The sequence below is a fragment of the Pan paniscus genome, chromosome 15 (genome assembly GCF_029289425.2).
Source record: "Pan paniscus chromosome 15, NHGRI_mPanPan1-v2.0_pri, whole genome shotgun sequence".
NCBI classification, from domain to species: Eukaryota; Metazoa; Chordata; class Mammalia; order Primates; family Hominidae; genus Pan; species Pan paniscus.
This window is the reverse complement of record NC_073264.2, coordinates 93,192,998-93,213,660: the sequence shown is the minus strand read 5'-3', so window position 1 is coordinate 93,213,660 and position 20,663 is coordinate 93,192,998. Positions and strand designations below refer to the sequence as shown.

At 45.5% G+C, this 20,663-nt stretch overlaps 1 protein-coding gene across 4 annotated transcripts in view; it reads left to right on the top strand.

The window, feature by feature from the left end:
• The first annotated feature begins 4,177 nt into the window (after nt 1–4,177).
• The window catches only part of TRIP11 (thyroid hormone receptor interactor 11), an 84,741-nt gene continuing 68,255 nt past the window's right edge, over nt 4,178–20,663 (top strand). Inside the window, exons 1-3 of one of the 4 annotated variants that reach the window (XM_063596382.1) lie at nt 4,178–4,646; nt 5,332–5,543; nt 12,965–15,557. In XM_063596382.1, coding sequence (XP_063452452.1) covers nt 15,419–15,557 — 139 coding nt within the window. In that variant the 5' untranslated portion in view covers nt 4,178–4,646; nt 5,332–5,543; nt 12,965–15,418. Of the gene's footprint in view, nt 5,544–10,186; nt 15,558–20,663 lie in introns of all 4 variants that reach the window. The other 3 variants (XM_063596381.1, XM_008958208.5, XM_055097959.2) reach the window with 3 other exon arrangements.

Here is a 20,663-nt window from a genome sequence, read left to right as displayed (position 1 = left end):
GGCTGAGGCAGGCGGATCACGAGGTCAGGAGTTTGAGACCAGCCTGACCAACATGGTGAAACCTCATCTCTACTAAAAATACAAAAATTAGCCGGGCGTGGTGGCGTACGCCTGTAATCCCAGCTACTGAAGTGGCTGAGACAGGAGAATCGCTTGAACCCGGGAGGCGGAGGTTGCAGTGAGCCGAGATCACGCCACTGCCCTCCAGATTAGGTGACAGAACAAGACTCCATCTCAAACAAAAACAAAAACAAACTAATCTAACAGTGACTTTACATGCTATGGGGTTTTTTTCTCCTCTCATCTTCAAGAAATGTGGAGACTGCCAGTCCGGGGATGATACAGCATCACAGTGTCAGGAATCTGCTCTTTCTGTATAATTGTTACAGGAAAGGGGTCCCGATCCAGACCCCAAGAGAGGGTTCTTGAATTCAGGGCAAGTCCACAGTGCAAAGTGAAAGCAAGTTTACTAAGAAAGTAAAGGAATAAAAAAATCGGTACTCCATAGAGCAGCCCCGAGGGCTGCTGGTTGCCCATTTTTATGGTTATTTCTTGATGATATGCTAAACAAGGGGTGGATTATTCATGCCTCCCCTTTTTAGACCATATAGGGTAACTTCCTGATGTTGCCATGGCATTTGCAAACTGTCATGGTGCTGGTGGGGGCGTAGCACCAAGGAGGACCAGAGGCCACTCTTGTGGCCTTTTTGGTTTTGGTGGGTTTTGGCCAGCTTCTTTACTGCAACCTGTTTTATCGGCAAGGACTTTATGACCTGTATTTTGTGTTGACCTTGTATCTCATCCTGTGACTTATAATGCCTTAACCATCTGGGAATGCAGCCCAGTAGGTTTCAGCCTCATTTTACCCAGCTCCTATTCAAGATGGAGTTGCAGCGGGGCACGGTGGTTCATGCCTGTAATCCCAGCACTTTGGGAGGTTGAGGCGGGTGGATCACAAGGTCAAGAGTTCAAGACCAGCCTGGCCAACATGGCAAAACCCCATCTCTACTAAACATACAAAAATTAGCCGGGCGAGGTTGGTGTGCGCCTATTATGCCAGCTACTTGGGAGGCTGATGCAGGAGAATCACTTGGACCTGGGAGGCGGAGGTTGCAGTAAGCAGATACCGCGCCATGCACTCCAGCCTGGATGACAGAGCAAAACTCCGTCTCGGGAAAAAAAAAACAAAATGGAATTGCTCTGGTTTACAGGCCTCTGACATAATGGCTTTATGTACATGGCTTCCATGGCTAGGGTCAGCTCATAGATCTAATATGGCTGTGTTGGTGCTCAGGTTGCAGCCCAGCAATCAGAAAGAGAAAGGAGGCTGGGTTTGGTGGCTTACACCTGTCATCCCAGCATTTTGGGAGGCCAAGGCGGGAGGATCACATGAGCCCATGAGTTTGAGACCAGCTTGAGCAACACAGGGAGACCTCATCTCTACAAGAAATAAAAATAAATTAGTTGGGTGTGGTGGCATGCACCTGTGGTCCCAGCTATTCGGGAGGCTGAGGTGAGAGGATACCTTGAGCCTGGATGTTTGAGGCTGCAGTGAGCTATGATCGCACCACTGCACTCCAGCCTGGGCAACAGAGTGAGACCCCATCTCAAATAATTAAAAAAAGAAAAAAAAGAAAAAAAAAAGGAGGGCAGAAAAAGGCTATGTACCTTTTCTTTCGGGTTACCTTCTCAAAGTTGTGCATACTACTTCCGTTTACATTACATTGGCCAGAACTTAACATGACAACTACTAGCTACAAGGTGGTTTTGATTCTGGGTTGCCATGCATCTTAGCTTAAGTACCCTACAGGCAGATCCTGAGATGATGATTCCTATGAAAATGATTATTTACTTATTTAATTAATTTATTTTGAGATGGAGTCTCACTCTGTCACCCAGGCTGGAGATCAGTGGCGTGATCTCGGCTCACTGTAACCTCTGCCTCCCAGGTTCAAGCAATTCTCCTGCTTCAGTCTCCCGAGTAGCTGGGACTACAGGCATGTGCCACCATGCCCAGCTTTTTTGTATTTTTAGTAGAGATGGGGTTTCACTATGTTGGCCAGGCTGATCTTGAACTGACCTCAGGTGATCTGCCCGCCTCGGCCTCCCAAAGTGCTGGGATTACAGGCGTGAGCCACTGTGCCTGGCTGAAAATGATTTTTTAAAAGTGTTCCAGGAGGAAATGGAAAGGGCATAGGGGAGTAAGAAAGTGGAAATAGGAAAGGAAGGAAGCCAAGCAAGAGGATCCTATCAAGCAAAGCCTCAGTCCTGCAGACAGTCTGGAGGCAGGATATTCACATCTTAGAGTTGTCCAAAACAGAACAGGCAAGCTGCATAATTTTCAACTCTGGCTGAATAAGGTTGCATTTCAGCTCTCTGGGCACCTGGAAAGTATGGGCTCCAGTAACCTGGAGGCAGTCTGCTGACTGCTGGCTGGTGTGCACAAAAGTGGTAAAGGGATGAGGGAGTGCAATATGGGCACTGGCATCTTGGCTGTCATGCATCCAGGTAAAAAGTGGAGGCTCAATTACTATATATGAAGGGGAGAACAGACTTTGGGGAACAATTAGCAGTCATTTCCAGGTGAGACAACAACAGAAGAGAAATGCTAATTTTTTTTTTTTTTTCTTTGAGATGGAGTTTCGCTCTTGTTGCCCAGGCTGGAGTGCAATGGCGCTATCTCCGGCTCACCGCAACCTCCGCCTCCTGGGTTCAAGTGATTCTCCTGCCTCAGCCTCCCGAGCAGCTGAGATTACACACCCAGCTAATTTTGTATTTTTAGTAGAGACGGGGTTTCTCCATGTTGGTCAGGGTGGTCTCAAACTCCCAACCTCAGGTGATCCGCCCGCCTCAGCCTCCCAAAGTGCTGGGATTACAGGCGTGAACCACCGCACCCGGTGAGAGATGCGAACTTTTTTTTGTTTTTTGGAGGATGACAAGTTGATGCAGGAATGAGCAGAACCAGGAAGCTGAATACTGAGTGTTAAAGAGTTCCTAGCAATATGGAGGAAAGGAAAGCAACAAGTATCCTGGGAGGTGGGGGTTAGATGTAGACTGAAATCAGGAGGTGTGGTTAAAACTCTTTGAAAGAGGCTGGGTGTGGTGGCTCACATAATCCCAGCACTTTGGGAGGCCAAGGCGGGTGCATCATGAGGTCAGGAGTTCGAGACCAGCCTGACCAACATGTGAAACCCCGTCTCTACTAAAAATACAAAAATTAGCCGGGCATGGTGGCGCATGCCTGTAATCCCAGCTACTAAGGAGGCTAAGGCAGGAGAATCGCTTGAACCTGGGAGGCGAAGGTTGCAGTGAGCCGAGATCATGCCATTGGACTCCAGCCCAGGCGACAGAGAGAGATCCCATCTCAAAAAAAAAAAAAAGAAAAGAAAGAAAGGAAAAGAAGAAAAGAAAAAAGAAACAGCAGATTCCCTAGAGAGGAGACATTCATCACTAAAAAAAAAAAAAAAAAAAAATTAAAATAATTCGCAGAAGTAAAAGCCCTTTTTGAAAGGGCTCAGGGTGCCCAGCTTAATGTATGAAACAAAAGCAAACCCACATCAAAGCACACCATTATTAATTTCAGAGCACCAGAAATAAAGAGAAGATCTGACAAGCTTCTTGGAAGAAAACAAGGCATAGAGAATAATCAGAGTAGAGTAGAGCAGGAAAACAGGGTCCTGGGTAGAGAGAACTGAGCCTAGCCAATCGATAGAGTTCTTGATGTTTTGTTTAAAACAGAAGCACTTTACATTTCTCTTGGTAAGTTTTAGAAAGATTCTGTAGTAATGGAAAATTGTGCAAATTTAAAAAATGGAATCTGTTAACTTCAGGAAGAACAAAAGGTAGAAAAATCAAGGCAATATAATCTTGGTACAACATTTGACTTAGCTGCAATGAATAAGACTTACATAGTCATAGAAGGTAAACACTGATTACTTACTTTACCAATAATTATGATATCATCATATTGAAAGCCCAGAAGGAAGGGAAATAAAGGGAAATACAAGAGTGCTAAATCTTTTATTTTTCAATAAGTTGGTAATGTCTAAAATTAATAAGAAAATGGCAATCATAAGCCTAATGCTTAGAAATTCAGAAAAATATCAGACTAAATTTTAAAGTCTACTTTAAACTGAGTCTTTGCTTTATAGTTGCATAAATAAATTCATTTTGATGGTTTTCTCAGAACAGATGAACTGGCTGGGTGCGGTGGTTCATGCCTGTAATCTTAGCACTTTGGGAGGCCAAGGCCGATGGCTCACTTGAAGTCAGGAGTTTGAGACCAGCCAAAAAATTAGCCAGGTGCGGTGGTGCATGTTTGTAATACCAGCTACTCAGGAGGCTGAGGCAGGAGAATCGCTTGAACCTGGGAGGTGGAGGTTGCAGTGAGCCAAGATGGAACGACTGCACTCCAGCCTGGGTGACACAGTGAGACTCCGTCTCAAAAAAACACAAAGAACAGATGAACTGTTTTCCTTTGAGGAATATTGATGATCCCACTGCTTGAGTAATGGAAACCAGCTTGCAGCTGATAGCTATTTTTTGTCTTTTTTCCTGTTCTATCCACTGTCCTAGGTTTGGAATTTCAGCTGGGCAGCTTCGATCCCACCACCTGTAGCCACTGAGGTTCACCGGCTCTGTTTGAGGTGTTGTGTTAGATTGTGCTGGGTTGGTTTTGCTGCTTATTGGGTGATGAAGAGCAACATATTAGCTACTGAGATATTTTGCAGAAAAAGGAAGAGATGTCTTCAGCTCAAATGCTATCAAACTTGTATGTCTTTTAACTTTTTATTATAAAAAATTTCAAACATATGCAAAAGCAAAAGACTAGTTTAATGAACCTTATGTACCCACCACCCAGTTTCAACAATTATCAGTTCCTGACAATTCTTGTTTCACCTATCCCACCTCTATTATACACACATACAAACACACAGACACCACACACACACACACACACACACACACGGGAGCAAAGTCAACTTCCATTATTTTGAAGCACATCCAAGACATCACATCACATTATTTATCACATTATTTATTAAGTTTCTTCAGTCACAGTCCATCTCACAGAAAGAAATCCCCCACGAGAAACTTTTAGGACATAGCTTTTATGTTAATTACTTAATTTCTGCACTAGCCATCCTTGCCTGCCTTCTAATTTTCTGCACTAGCTATCCTTACCTTCCTTCTAATTTTCTGCACTAGCTATCCTTACCTTCCTTCTAATTTTCTAACCTGCCAAGGATTCTGCTGCCTCAAGGTATTTGTTTCTTTCTGCCTGGATTGCTCTTTCGCAGATACTTACATGTCTCATTCTTTTTCACCCAGGTGAAATAAACAGCCTTGTTGCTCACACAAAGCCTGTTTGGTAGTCTCTTCACATGGACGTGCGTGACATTTGGTGCTGAAGACCTGGGACAGGAGGACTCCTTCAGGAGACCGGTCCCCTGTCCTTGCCCTCACTCCGTGAGGAGATCCACCTACGACCTCGGGTCCTCAGACCAACCAGCCCAAGGAACATCTCATGAATTTCAAATCGGGTAAGCGGTCTTTTCCATCCTCTCTTGCTACCCTTCAATCTCCCTCTCTTGCTACCCTTCAATCTCCCTGTCCTTCCAATTCCAGTTCTTTTTCCTCTCTAGTAGAGACAAAGGAGACACATTTTATCCGTGGACCCAAAACTCCGGCGCTGGTCACGGACTCAGGAAGACAGTCTTCTCTTGGTGTTTAATCACTGCAGGGACGCCTGCCTGATTATTCACCCACACTCCATTGGTGTCTGATCACCGTGGGGGCGCCTGTCTTGGTCATTCACCCACATTCCCTTGGTGGCAAGTCAATTGCGGGGACGCCTGCTTTGGCTGCTCACCCACCCCCTTCTCCGTGTCTCTACCTTTCTCTTTAAACTTACTTCCTTCACTATGGGCAACATTCCGTCCTCCATTCCCCCTTCTACTCCCTTAGCCTGTGTTCTCAAGAACTTAAAACCTCTTCAACTCACACCTGACCTAAAACCTAAAAGCCTTATTTTCTTCTGCAATACCGCTTGGCCCCAATACAAACTCGACAGTAGTTCCAAGTGGCCAGAGAATGGCACTTTCGATTTGTCTGTCCTACAGGATCTAGATAATTTTTGTTGAAAAATGGGCAAATGGTCTGAGGTGCCTCAGATCCAGGCATTCTTTTACACACTGGTCCCTCCCTAGTCTCTGCTCCCAGTGCGACTCATCCCAAATCTTTCTTCTTTCTCTCCTGTCTGTTCCTTCAGTCTCCACCCCAAGCTCTGAGTCCTTTGAATCTTCCTTTTCTATGGACTCATCTGACCTCTCCCCTCTTCCCCAGGCTGCTCCTCACCAGGCTGAGCCAGGTCCCAATTCTTCCTCAGCCTCCGGTCCCCCACCCTATAATCCTTTTATCACCCCCTCCTCACACCGTGTCTGGCTTACAGTTTCTTTCTGTGACTAGCCCTCCCCTACCTGCCCAACAATTTCTTCTTAAAGAGGTGGCTGGAGCTGAAGGCATAGCCAAGGGTAATGTTCCTTTTTCTTTATCTGACCTCTCCCAAATCAGTTAGCGTTTAGGCTCTTTTTCATCAAATATAAAAACTCAACCCAGTTCATGGCCTGTTTGGCAACAACCCTTGGACACTTTACCGCCCTAGACCCAGAATGGCCAGAAGGCCGTCTTATTCTCAACATGCATTTTATTACCCAACCCACTCCCGACATTAGAAAAAGCTCCAAAAATTAGATTCCGGCCCTCAAACCCCACAACAGGACTTAATTAACGTCACCTTCAGGTGTACAATAATAGAGTAGAGGCAGCCAAGTAGTAACTTATTTCTGAGTTGCAATTCCTTGCCTCCACTGTGAGACAAACCCCAGCCACATCTCCAGCACACAAGACCTTCCAAATGCCTGAACCGCAGCGGCCAGGCATTCCTCCAGGACTGCCTACCCCAGGATCTTGCTTCAAGTGCCGGAAATCTGGCCACTGGGCCAAGGAATGCCCCCAGCCCAGGATTCCTCCTAAGCCATGTCCCATCTGTGCAGGACCCCACTGGAAATCGGACTGTCCAACCCGGCAGCCACTCCCAGGGCCCCTAGAACTCTGGCCCAGGGCTCTCTGACTGACTCCTTCCCAGATCTTCTCAGCTTAGCAGCTGAAGACTGATGCTGCCTGATCGACTTGGAAGCCCCCTGGACCATTACGGATGCTGAGCTTTGGATAACTCTTACAGTGGAGGGTAGGTCCATCCCCTGTTTAATCGATATGGGGGCTACCCACTCCACATTACCTTCTTTTCAAGGGCCTGTTTCCTTTGCCCCTATAACTGTTGTGGGTATTGACGGCCAGGATTCTAAACCCCTTAAAACTCCCCCACTCTGGCACCAACTTGGACAACATTCTTTTATGCACTCTTTTTTAGTTATCCCCACCTGCCCAGTTCCCTTATTAGGCCAAGACATTTTAACCAAATTATCTGCTTCCCTGATTATTCCTGGACTACAGCCACATCTCATTGCCACCCTTCTTCCCAATCCAAAGCCTCCTTCGCGTCTTCCTCTCGTATCCCCCCACTTTAACCCACAAGTATGGGACACCTCCACTCCCTCCCTGGCAACCTATCAAACACCCATTACTATCCCATTAAAACCTAATCACCCTTACCTGGCTCAATGCCACTATTCCATCCCACAACTGGCTTTAAGAGGACTGAAGCCTGTTATCACTCGCCTGCTACAGCATGGGCTTCTAAAACCTATAAACTCTTCTTACAATTCTCCCATTTTACCTGCTCAAAAACCAGACAAGTCTTACAGGTTACCTCAGGATCTGGATCTTATCAACCAAATTGTTTTGCCTATCCACCCTGTGGTGCCCAACCCGTAAACTTGTTTGTCCTCAATACCTTCCTCCACAACTCACTATTCCGTTCTTGATCTCACAGATGCTTTTTTCACTATTCCCTACACCCCTCGTCCCAGCCTCTTCTGCTTTTACCTGGACTGACCCTGACACCCATCAGTCCCAGCAGCTTACCTGGGCTGTACTGCCGCAAGGCTTCAGGGACAGCCCTCATTACTTCAGCCAAGCTCTTTCTCATGATATACTTTCTTTCCACCCCTTCGCTTCTCACCTTATTCAATATATTGATGACCTTCTACTTTGTAGCCCCTCCTTTGAATCTTCTCAACAAGATACTTTTCAACATTTATTCTCCAAGGGATATCGGACGTCCCCCTCCAAAGCTCAAATTTCTTCTCCATCCGTTACCTACCTCATTATAATTCTTCATAAAAACACATATGCTCTCCCTGCTGATCATGTCTGATTGATCTCTCAAACCCCAACACCTTCTACAAAACAACAACTCCTTTCCTTCCTGGGCATGGTTGGATACTTTTGCCTTTGGATACCTGGTTTTGCCATCCTAACAAAACCATTATATAAACTCACAAAAGCAAACCTAGCTGACCTCATAAATCCTAAATCCTTTCCCCACTCCCCTTTCCATTCCTTAAAAAACAGCCCTAAAAGCTGCTCCCACACTAGCTCTCCCTAACTCATCCCAACCCTTTTTTCATTACACACAGCTGAAATGCAGGGCTGTGCAGTTGGAATTCTTACACAAGAGCCAGGACCATGCCCTGTAGCCTTTCTGTCCAAACAACTTGACCTTACTGTTTTAGGCTAGCCCCCACATTATTCCTGATACCACACCTGACCCCCATGACTGTATCTCTCTAATCCACCTGGCATTCACTCCATTTCCCCATACTTCCTTCTTTCCTATTCCTCACCCTGATCACACTTGGTTTACTGATGGCAGTTCCACCTGGCCTAATCACCATTCACCAGCAAAGGTGGGCTATGCTATAGTAGTATCTTCCACATGTATCCTTGAAGCTACCGCTCTGCCCCCCTCCACTACCTCTCAGCAAGCCGAACTCATTGCCTTAACTCGAGCCCTCGCTCTTGCAAAAGGACTACGTGTCAATATTTATACTGACTCTAAATATGCCTTCCATATCCTGCACCACAATGCTGTTATATGGGCAGAAAGAGGTTTCCTCAGTACGCAAAGGTCCTCCATCATTATTGCCTCCTTAATAAAAACTCTTCTCAAGGCCGCTTTACTTCCAAAGGAAGCTGGAGTCATTCACTGCAAGGGCCATCAAAAGGCATCAGATCCCATCGCTCAGGGCAATGCTTATGCTGATAAGGTAGCTAAAGAAGCTGCTAGCTTTCTAACTTCTGTCCCTCACGGCCAGTTTTTCTCCTTCTCATCAGTCACTCCCACCTATTCACCGACTGAAACTTCCACCTATCAGTCTCTTCCCACACAAGGCAAATGGTTCTTAGACCAAGGAAAATATCTCCTTCCAGCCTCACAGGCCCATTCTATTCTGTTGTCATTTCATAACCTCTTCCATGTAGGTTATAAGCCGCTAGCCCACCTCTTAGAACCTCTCATTTCCTTTCCATCGTGGAAATCTATCCTCAAGGAAATCACTTCTCAGTGTTCCATCTGCTATTCTACTACCCCTCAGGGATTATTCAGGCCCCCTCCCTTCCCTATACATCAAGTTCAGGGATTTGCCCCCACCCAGGACTAGCAAATTGACTCTATTCACATGCCCTGAGTTAGGAAACTAAAATACCTCTTGGTCTGGGAAGACACTTTCACTGGATGGGTAGAGGCCTTTCCCACAGGGTCTGAGAAGGCCACCACAGTCATTTCTTCCCTTCTGTCAGAAATAATTCCTCGGTTTGGCCTTCCCACCTCTATACAGTCCGATAACGGACTGGCCTTTACTAGTCAAATCACCCAAGCAGCTTCTCAGGCTCTTGGTATTCAGTGGAACCTTCATATCTCTTACCGTCCTCAATCTTCAGGAAAGGTAGAACGGACTAATGGTCTTTTAAAGACATCTCACCAAGCTCAGCCTCCAACTTAAAAAGGACTAGACAGTATTTTTACCTCTTGCCCTTCACAGAATTAGAGCCTGTCCTCGAGAAGCTACAGGGTACAGCCCATTTGAACTTTTATATGGACGCACTTTCTTGCTCAGCCCCAACCTCGTTCCAGACACCAGCCCTCTAGGCGACTATCTTCCAGTCCTCTGGCAGGCTAGACAGGAAATCCACCAGGCTGCTAATCTTCTCTTGTCTACTCCAGATTCCCAACTATATGAAGACACCCTAGCTGGACGATCAGTTCTTATTAAGAACCTGACCCCTCAAACTCTACAACCTCAATGGACTGGACCCTACTTAGTCATCTATAGTACCCCAACTGCTGTCCGCCTGCAGGATCCTCCCCACTGGGTTCACCGTTCCAGAATAAAGCCGTGCCCATCGGACAACCAGCCTAATCTCTCTTCTTCCTCCTGGAAGTCACAAGTACTCCCCACTACTTCCCTTAAAGTCACATTTCTGAAGAACAGGAATAACCCTTATGAGCCTAATACATCCCTTCATTCTATTAGCTCTATTCGTCCTTACCCTACTTTTTGCAACAGGGCTTTACACAGTCACCCCCACTACTTGGACTGAACCCCAAAAACTTGTCATCCCTACTATCTTCTGTTTACTCATACTCCTATTCACTATTCTCAACTACTCATAAATGCCCTAATCTTGTTTACATTGCCTGTTTACACTGTTTCTCTAAGCCATCACAGCTGGTATCTCCTGGTGCTATCCCCAAACCGCCACTCTTAACTCCCTCTTAGAGTGGATAGATGATCTTTGCTGGCAGGGCACCCTCCAATACTTCCACCCTGATGAAGTTCTATTCTTTACTTTTATACTCACTCTTATTCTCATTCCCATTCTTATGCCACCCTCTACCTCTCCCCAGCTATCTCCACCACACTATCAATCTTACTCTCTCCTAGCCGTTTCTAATCCCTCCTTAGCGAATAATTGCTGGCTTTGCATTTCCCTTTCTTCCTGCGCCTACACAGCTGCCCCCGCCTTATATACAGACTGGGCAACATCTCCTGTCTCCCTACACCTCCAAATTTCCTTTAACAGCCCTCATCTTTACCCTCCTGAAGAACTTCTTTACTTTCTAGACAGGTCCAGCAAGACCTCCCCAGACATTTCACATCAGCAAGCTGCTGCCCTCCTCCACACTTACTTTAAAAACCTTTCTCCTTATATCAACTCTACTCCCCCCATATTTGGACCCCTCACAACACAAACTACTTTTCCTGTGGCTGCTCCTTTATGTATCTCTCAGCAAAGACCCACTGGAATTCCCCTGGGTAACCTTTCACCTTCTTGATGTTCATTCACTCTTCATCTCCAAAGCCCAACTACACACATCACTGAAACAACTGGAGCCTTCCAGCTCCGTATTACAGATAAGCCTTTTATCAATACAGGCAAACTTAAAAACATTAGCAGTAATTATTGCTTAGGAAGACACCCTGTATTTCACTCCACCCTTGGCTACCTTCCCCTTGCTCGTCAGACTCTCCTCCCAGGCCTTCTTGTTATACCCAGCCCCGTAAATAACAGTGAAAGGTTGCTCGTAGACACTCGATGTTTTCTCATACACCATGAAAATCGAACCTCTCCCTCTACACAGTTACCCCATCAGTCCCCATTACAACCTCTGACAGCTGCCGCCCTAGCTCAATCCCTAGGAGTCTGGGTATAAGACACCCCTTTCAGCATTCCTTCTCATCTTTTTACTTTGCATTTCCAGTTTTGCCTGGCACAAGCTCTCTTCTTCCTCTGTGGATCCTCTACCTACATGTGTGTCTACCTGCTAACTGGACAGGCACATGCACACTTATTTTCCTTAATCCCAAAATTCAATTTGCAAATGGGACCAAAGAGCTTCCTGTTCCTCTCATGACACCCACATGACAAAAAAGGGTTATTCCACTAATTCCCTTGCTTGTCGGTTTAGGACTTTCTGCCTCCTCTATTGCTCTCAGTACTGGAATAGAAGGCATTTCAACCTCTGTCACAACCTTCCATAGCCTCTCTAATGACTTCTCCGCTAGCATCACAGACATATCTTAAACTTTATCAGTACTTCAGGCCCAAGTTGACTCTCTGGCTGCAGTTGTCCTCCAAAACTGCCAAGGCCTTGACTTACTCACCGCTAAAAAAGGAGGGCGCTGTGTGTATGTGTGTGTATATATATATTTTTTTTTTTTTTTTTTGAGACGGAGTCTCGCTCTGTCACCCAGGCAGTGGCGCATCTCGGCTCACTGCAAGCTCCACCTCCCGGGTTCATGCCATTCTCCTGCCTCAGCCTCCCAAGTAGCTGGGACTATAGGCGCCTGCCACCACGCCCGGCTAATTTTTTGTATTTTTTTAGTACAGACAGGGTTTCACCATGTTAGCCAGGATGGTCTCGATCTCCTGACCTCATGATCTGCCTGCCTCGGCCTTCCAAAGTGCTGGGATTATAGGCGTGGGCCACTGCGCCCGGCCAGGCTCTGTATATTTTTAAATGAAGAGTGTTCTTTTTACCTAAATCAATCTGGCCTGGTGTATGACAATATAAAAAAACTCAAGGACAGAGTCCAAAAACTTGCCAACCAAGCAAGTAATTATGCTGAACCCCCTTGGGCACTCTCTAATTGGATGTCCTGGGTCCTCCCAATTCTTAGTCCTTTAATACCTGTTTTTCTCCTCTTATTTGGACCTTGTGTCTTCCGTTTAGTTTCTCAATTCATCCAAAACCATATCCAGGCCATCACCAATCATTCTATATGACAAATGCTCCTTCTAACAACCCCACAGTATCACTCCTTACCACAAAATCTTCCTTCAGCTTAATCTCTCCCACTCTAGGTTCCCACGCCACCCCTAATCCCGCTCGAAGCAGCCCTGAGGAACATCGCCCATTATCTCTCCATACTACCCCCCAAAATTTTCGCCACTCCAACACTTCAACGCTATTTTGTTTTATTTTTCTTATTAATATAAGAAGACAGGAATGTCTGGCCTCTGAGCCAAGGCCTGCATGTATACATCCGGATGGCCTGAAGGAACTGAAGAATCACAAAAGAAGTGAAAATGGCTGATTCCTGCCTTAACTGATGACATTACCTTGTGAAATTCCTTCTCCTGGCTCAGAAGCTCCCCCACCAAGCACCTTGTGACCCCCCCGCCCCTGCCCGCCAGAGAACAACCCCCTTTGACTGTAGTTTTCCACTACCCACCCAAATCCTATAAAACTGCCCCACCCCTAACACCCTTTGCTGACTCTCTTTTGGGACTCAGCCCACCTGCACCCAGGTGAAATAAACAGCTTTATTGCTCACACAAAGCCTGTTTGGTGGTCTCTTCACACGGATGCCCGTGACAAGTGCCTGCCACCACATCCCACTAATTTTTGTATTTTTAGTAGAGATGGGGTTTCACCATGTTGGCTAGGCTGGTCTTGAACGCCTGACCTCAGGTGATCCACCTGCCTCGGCCTTCCAAAGTGCTGAGATTACAGGCGTAAGCCCCTGCACCTGGCCCTGCTTTTTTTTTTTTTTTTTTTTTTTTTTTTTTACATCCCGGAGTCACACTGGATATCTGAATGTGCTTAAAATAAAATTTACATCTCATTCTGGAAGTGTTTATTAAATGCTGTCCCTGCATTCATGTGAACATCACAGCCCAGCGGTTAGATGTGCAGACTCAGAAGCCTGACTGCCTGGGTCTGTCACCTATTAGCTGTATGACCTTGGATGGGTTACTTAACATTTCTGGGCACTGGTTTCTCATTAGTAAAATGAAGAATGGGCGCCTGTAGTCCCAGCTACTTGGGAGCCTGAGGCAGGAGAATCGCTTTAACCCTGGAGACGGAGGTTGCAGTGAGCCTAGGTCGCGCCATTGCACTCCAGCCTGGGCCACAGAGCGAGGCTCCATCTCAAAAAATAAAATTAAAAAAAAAAATTCAGCTTTCACGGAGAATTACTACTGCCTGGTGCCATCAGATCCCAAATACTGGAGGCATTCCCAATGTTCTGTTCACAAACCGTGCAATCTGTGATAGCCCCTCTTGTGAATATAATCAAAGTGAAAGATGCCAGTATACTTATTGCTATGCTTAAAAGAACTGCAGATCTATCATATCCTTTTGAAACCAAAAAATGTGGAAGTCTCCCTGGCTAGATGCTGTGTGTCCACGTATCCTGCACCAATTGCTTGAAAGTCACATGACAACCTTTCTTCCTTTAGGGAAGGAAGCAAGCAAGGTAGGACTCTGTGTGTTACAGCCAGTGTGGGTAACTAAGGACTGAGGGAGGTGTGGGCACTTGCATAGCTAGTGCCGCCAATACCATAGGAGCGTTGACACTAAACGGCACTTCTCTATTAAGTTGCCCTGCTGTCTTCTATCGAGTCATTTTGAAAAACGGTTGTCCGTTTTTCAACTACTTGGGTGAGGGCAGCTTCATGAAAAAAGCTCATGGTATGTTAAAGAAGGTAGGGTTTCAATTGTGAGCTATAAAGCCACCAGAGGAGATTTCTCCTATAGAAGGAAGGTGTGTTTCCTGCTTGGACACCTGAATTTGCAACCCATCCTTTCTTTTTTCCTTTTTCCTTTTTTTTTTTGCAACCCATCCGTTCTATCTTTGTAGCCTCAGCTCCTACCATAGTGCCTGTCACGGAGCAGCTAATCGACACAGTGACGCGTGTAAGTTATTTGAAGCCACTTCCTGCGCAGTGGAACGTCCCCGCCAAGTCTCCCGGCACCGCTGGGTGTAGTCCCAATTAAAACACTAGGTTTCAACAACACAAGGAGGGTCCGCAGGGTCCCCGGACTACCCACCAAGGGTCGGCTCTGCTTTGAAACGCAGCTGCAGGAGGCCCAGGAGCGCCGCGATGCCCCAGTTATCCAGGCCATTCCTCCCCCGGCCGAAGCTGGCCGGCTGCATGCACCTAACCTTGCGCTAGGCACTGGCTGCGGTTAATCCAGCCCGCGCTCGGTCCTCCGCGATCCCAGCCTCCCTTGCGCCAAGGACACGTCCGGCGGCTTCGCGGGGCCTGTCTACGCCACCGCGGCGCTTTTCTATGATCCGCTGCCGCTTTCCGAGCGAGTGTCATGGCGGCCGGCGTCGAGTTGGCAGGAGTAACCCACGGAACTGAGGAAAGTCATTAGAGCTGAGAAAGAAGTGGCCCAATCTGGACGGTGGGAATTCGTGGGAATGAGCAGAAGGCCCTCCGTGGGTGACTGTGTCACTAGAGGCGGGCCCCTGGTAAAATTCCAGGCCAGGCCTCTGCGTTTCTAGGCAGAACCTGGAGTCGGCCTTGCCTGAGAACCCAGCTTTGTGTTATCGTATCCTGTCTCGCGAAGGCAGGCGTTCAAGGATATTTGGTCGGATCGCCCGGCGGCGCTAAACGTTTTCTTTTTTCCGAGCGGACCGGGTCGTTCTCTAAACTCGCCGCGATGTCGTCCTGGCTTGGGGGCCTCGGCTCCGGATTGGGCCAGTCTCTGGGTCAAGTCGGGGGCAGCCTGGCTTCCCTCACTGGCCAGATATCAAACTTTACAAAGGATATGCTGATGGAGGGCACGGAGGAAGTGGAAGGTAACAGCTGGAGCGAGGGAAGGGAGGGCTTTTCTAAGACCCTGGGAACGTCCGTTTGGTCCCTACTTCCATCAGTCAGGAGACGCGGACAGGTCGCAAAGGAATGCTGCTCCTCCCTTTTTTCTTCACACACCTCCTCTTGCCTCTTCTCAACAGATTTTCTATGATGAAAGACCACTGGGGGCCAGGGGAAGAGTCCTGGTTCTTCTCTCTTTAAATATTCTGGATATCTCAAAGTACAGTAGAGTGAAACTGCTCCTACGTTAAGTCGAGTTTATTTTCGTTTGGTTTATCCACGCCCACCACTTTGCCCTCAGTTTGGGGGCTGATCTCATTCTTAACATCTTCCTGTATTCTGACCCAGTTTAAAGAATTGTATATCTGTTTTCTATTTTTGTAACAGTTGAAATAACTCATAATTTAAACACTTGGTGAGTTTTGCTCTTTTCTGTCTTGAGTATGTTATGAAACACGGCCATGTTTTTCTATTTAATTATTTTTTACTTTTCCTTATTGTGATGATACATTGTAGCGTTCCAGCCGAGAATGTATTTTTGTGTATAATCGCCCATTTCGCCCATATTTCGACAGTAGAATAGGGAAGACAACCCTATTCTTAAGGTACCCTTAGCAATCTTCACTCATTTTTGAAGTCCTCAATCTCGTTTTACTAATGAATAGTGACCCAGAGTTACATGGTAATCAATGGCTACATTAATTACTATCCATTAATTACTATTTTGATTTCTTGGCATTTCAGTAAGCAATGTTTGGATCAAAACAGTTTTAAAGTTTCAATCTAAGTGTGCTCCAGGGAGATAATGGGCTGTTCTTTTGGGTGAGAGCTGCTGCTTTGACAATTGTATTTCTTATAAATAAATTTAATAAATTAGTATTCTGGCTTAGTTTTTTTTTAATTGCTAATTTAACAGATCCTTCATATTTATTTGGTAGAAATCGGGAAAGATGGTTTGATAGAAAGATAATGCTTATGTTTTGAATTTCTGTGGGGTCTATTTAGATGGAAGGAAGAATAGGCTGGGGAGCTACCGAAATCCATTTTACCTCTTTACGTTCCCCATGCCATAAAGGTGCATCAGTGAGACAGGTTTGGGGATAGAAATGAAAGGGCTTCTTTACGTGTGGGGGAAAGCATGGGACCTTGAGGGCAGTCAGAAGCACAGAAGGGCTGGATAACTATGGGAAATGACTGGTCGCTCCTTGTATCCTAGATAGGGGAAAACGGTTGGCTGTTCCTTAGACCCTAAGCCAGAGAATATGCATCCCTCAACCTGGATGTCTTCCAGGTTTAAGGTGGTGTTCATTTTGTTCTCCTGCCAAATGTGCTGTTTTCTCATTCTTAATAGCTTCACTCTCAGTTTCCTAAACTGTAAATCTTCATGTCCTTGTTTTATGTCTTTTTTCATCTCCTACTTCCAGTTTGTCATGATATCTTGTTTATCCTATGCCAGAATTGTCCTTTCCTTTATTACTCCTTATTCTTTAGATCCCTATAATCTTTCCCAGGGACTATTCCTCTTTCATGTCCTGTCACCCATTTCTCCCTACCCCAGTCCATTTTCTATTGTATTGTCAGTTACTTTCTAAAAACAAACCTGCTTAAAAATTTCTTGACCCTGTTACAGAATAAAATCCAAACCTCTTAGTTTTGGACTGAATCTCACTCTGTTGCGTAGGCTGGATGCAGTGGCGCGATCTCGGCTCACTGCAACCTTCGCCTCCCGGGTTCAAGCAATTCTCCTGCCTCAGCCTCCCAAGTAGCTGGGATTACAGGCGTGTGCCACCACACCTGGCTAATTTTTGTATTTTTAGTAGAGATGGGGTTTCGCCATGTTGGCCAGGCTGATCTCGAACTCCTGAGACCGCAGGTGATCCTCCTGCCTTGGCCTCCCAGAGTGCTGGGATTACAGGCGTGAACCACCGCACCCGACCTTCAATGTACCTTTTCTAGTTGCCATACCAGTTGCTGTACATGTGCACATACATATGCTTGCTTATACGCACAGCTTCTGTCGTGTGGGATTTTGTCAGGCACTTACACAACTTCAAGCCTCTACATGGAAAGCCCTTTCTTCTCTATTTCCTCCTTCACCCAGAAAACAATTCTCCTGTACAACCCTGCTCATATGTCAGGTACTTAAGTACTTGGTGAACCATTCTGACTCCCACACAGGTTGAGTTGTTGAGTTGAATGTTGGTGATCTGTGTTCTAACAGAACTTTGTGGATCTCTCCCTGACAGCATTTAACATGTTGAGTTATAATTTATCTGTTTTCCTGATGCCCAGGGTGGGGACTGAATTTTTTTGCTCCTTATATTACCAAATATGTGACACCTTCCTTTTGGCACATAGTAGATGCTCAATAAAAATGGCACAAGTGGGTGATTAGAAATCTGCAAAGTTGCTTAATGCCTTTATTCTTTTCCCTTTGTATTTCAATCGGACTTGCTTAACACCTAATTTATTGATTTTGTAAATTTTTAAAAATAGGGGTCTGGCCAGGTGTGGTTCATACCTGTAATCTCAGCACTTTGGGAGGCCAAAGTGGGAGGATAGCTTAAAGCCAGGAGTTGAGGACTAGCCTGGGCAACATAGGGACTCTACAAAAAGTTTTTAGCTGGGCATGGCTGCATGTGCCTGTAGTCTCACCTACTTGGGAGGCTGAAATGGGAGGTTTGCTTGAGCCCAGTAGTTAAAGGCTCCAGTGAGCTGCAATTGCACCACTGAACTCCAGCCTGGGTGACAGAGACGACCCTGTCTAAAAAAATAAAGGGAAAGGAGGGTCAGAGTACAGTTCTTTTATTCATTGAACAAGTATTTATTAGTGTTTACCCTGTGTCAGTAATGAAAAATAAAACAGTTCCAAAATAGCACTATGGGGACAACTTGAAAGCCATCCATATTTACAATATCAGAAGGTTGCAGTTTTACCTAACACTACTGATTTATTCAAGGTTAGGAGCTTGGGCTTTTAAATCAGAGAGACATGGGTTGAAATTCTGCTTTTGTGCATTACAAGTTGTGGGATTTTTGGCAAATTATTAGAAATTAACCTCCAAAAGCACAGTTTCCTTATATGTTGAATAGGGATAATCATACCTATTGTGAGGTTGAGAGGATTAAATGAAATCATGAGTGTAAAATGCCTGGAATTGTGTCTACCAAATCGTAAACATTAATGAATGGTAAATGTCATATTTGCCCTTATTGACAAAGTCAGAATATTTTTGTCTGCATAATATCTCCCCTTTGTACTTAAAAAGGCCAAGTTTTTCTTGTTGGGGGAGGTGTGGAGTTTGCATGGACTTGTAAAATCCCTCTTTAAAATAGTTGCTGCTTTTAACAATTACCTTCCTAAACAAATTAGATTATACCTTGTCCTCTTCAGAGTAGCAATTAAACAGTCCTTTCATAGTTTCAAGCAAGATGTACAACCAACCACAGAGTAACCCTACCTGGTGATTTTCTAAACAAGAGTGTTTATCACTGTAATTACTGCATGCTTCTTTTGATTTAAACCAAGCTTGTCCAACCTGTGGTCTGCAGGCCACATGTGGCCCAGGATGGGTTTTGAATGAGACCCAACACAAATTCATAAATGTGCTTAAAATGTTATGAGTTTTTCTGGCTGGGCGCGGTGGCTCACACCTGTAATCCCAGCACTTTGGGAGCACTTTGAGGAGGGCCTCAGGATCACCTGAGGTCAAGAGTTTAAGGCCAGCCTGGCCAACATGGTGAAACCTCGTCTCTTTACTAAAAAATACAAAAATTAGCCGGGCGTGGTGGCGCAGGCCTATAGTCCCAGCTACTGGGGAGGCTGAGGTGAGATAATCACTTGAACCCAGGAGGCAGAGGTTGCAGCGAGCTGAGATTGTGCCACTACACTCCAGCCTGGGCGACAGAGCGAGACTCTGTCTCAAATAAATAAATAAATAAATAAATAAATAATGAGGTTTTTTGCGATTTTTTTTTTAAAGCTCATTAGCGATTGTTAGTGTATTTTATGTATGGCCCAAGACAGTTCTTCCATTATGGCCAAAGGAAGCCAAAAGATTGGACACTCCTAATAAACTGTAGTCCAGATAAGTTATTTTTATATTAAGGAGCTGTGAGTAATGAAAAAAATACTAGTACTTAGAAAAAAAATCTAACTCTGGATGATGATTTTCTTTTCTTTTCTTTTCTTTTTTTTGAGACCGAGTCTTGCTCTGTCGCCCAGGCTGGAGTGCAGTGGCACGATCTTGGCTCACTGCAGCTTCTGCCTCCCCAGTTCAAGCAATTTCTCCTGCCTCAGCCTCCTAAGTAGCTGGGATTACAGATTATAGGCACCTACCACCATGACTGGCCAGTTTTTTTTTTTTTTTTTTTTTGTATTTTTAGTAGAGATGGAGTTTTGCCACATTGGCCAGGGTTGTCTTGAACTCCTGACCTCAAGTGATCCACCTGCCTTGGCCTCCCAAAGTGCTGGGATTACAGGCATGAGCCACCGAGACCAGCCAGATGATGATTTTCTAGCAGCATTAGTGGTGCCATGTTGACACTGCTGGGCTCTCACTCTACTTTTAAATGAAAATGTACAAAACCAAGGGCCATGCATGGTGACTTACACTTGTAATCCCAGCACTTTGGGAGGCTGAGTGTGGAGGATTCCCTAAGGCTAGGAGTTCGAGACCTGCCTGGGAAACACAGTGAAACCTCATCTCTCCAAAAAAGTAAAAAAATTAGGTAGGTGTGGTCGCATGTGCCTGTACTTCCAACTACTTGGAAGGCTGAAGCGAGAGAGTGTGAGGCTACAGTGAGCCATGATCACACCACTATACTCCAGCCTAGGTGGCAGAGTGAAGTGAGACCCTTTCCAAGAAAATTAAAAAATAAAGATGAAAATGTAGAAAACCAGACTGAGCTCATTCCCATTTTTAATAAATTGTGTCTATGTTACTTTTAATAAGTGTTCTCAGTGTATTTTTCTTCGTTTATAGGTCACTTATTATTTGATAGTATTGAGAGCAGAAGTTAGTGACAGAGCAGGAGCACTGTTATCTCAGACAAACAGTGCCACTTTAAGTTCCAGCTCCCTTTCCTTT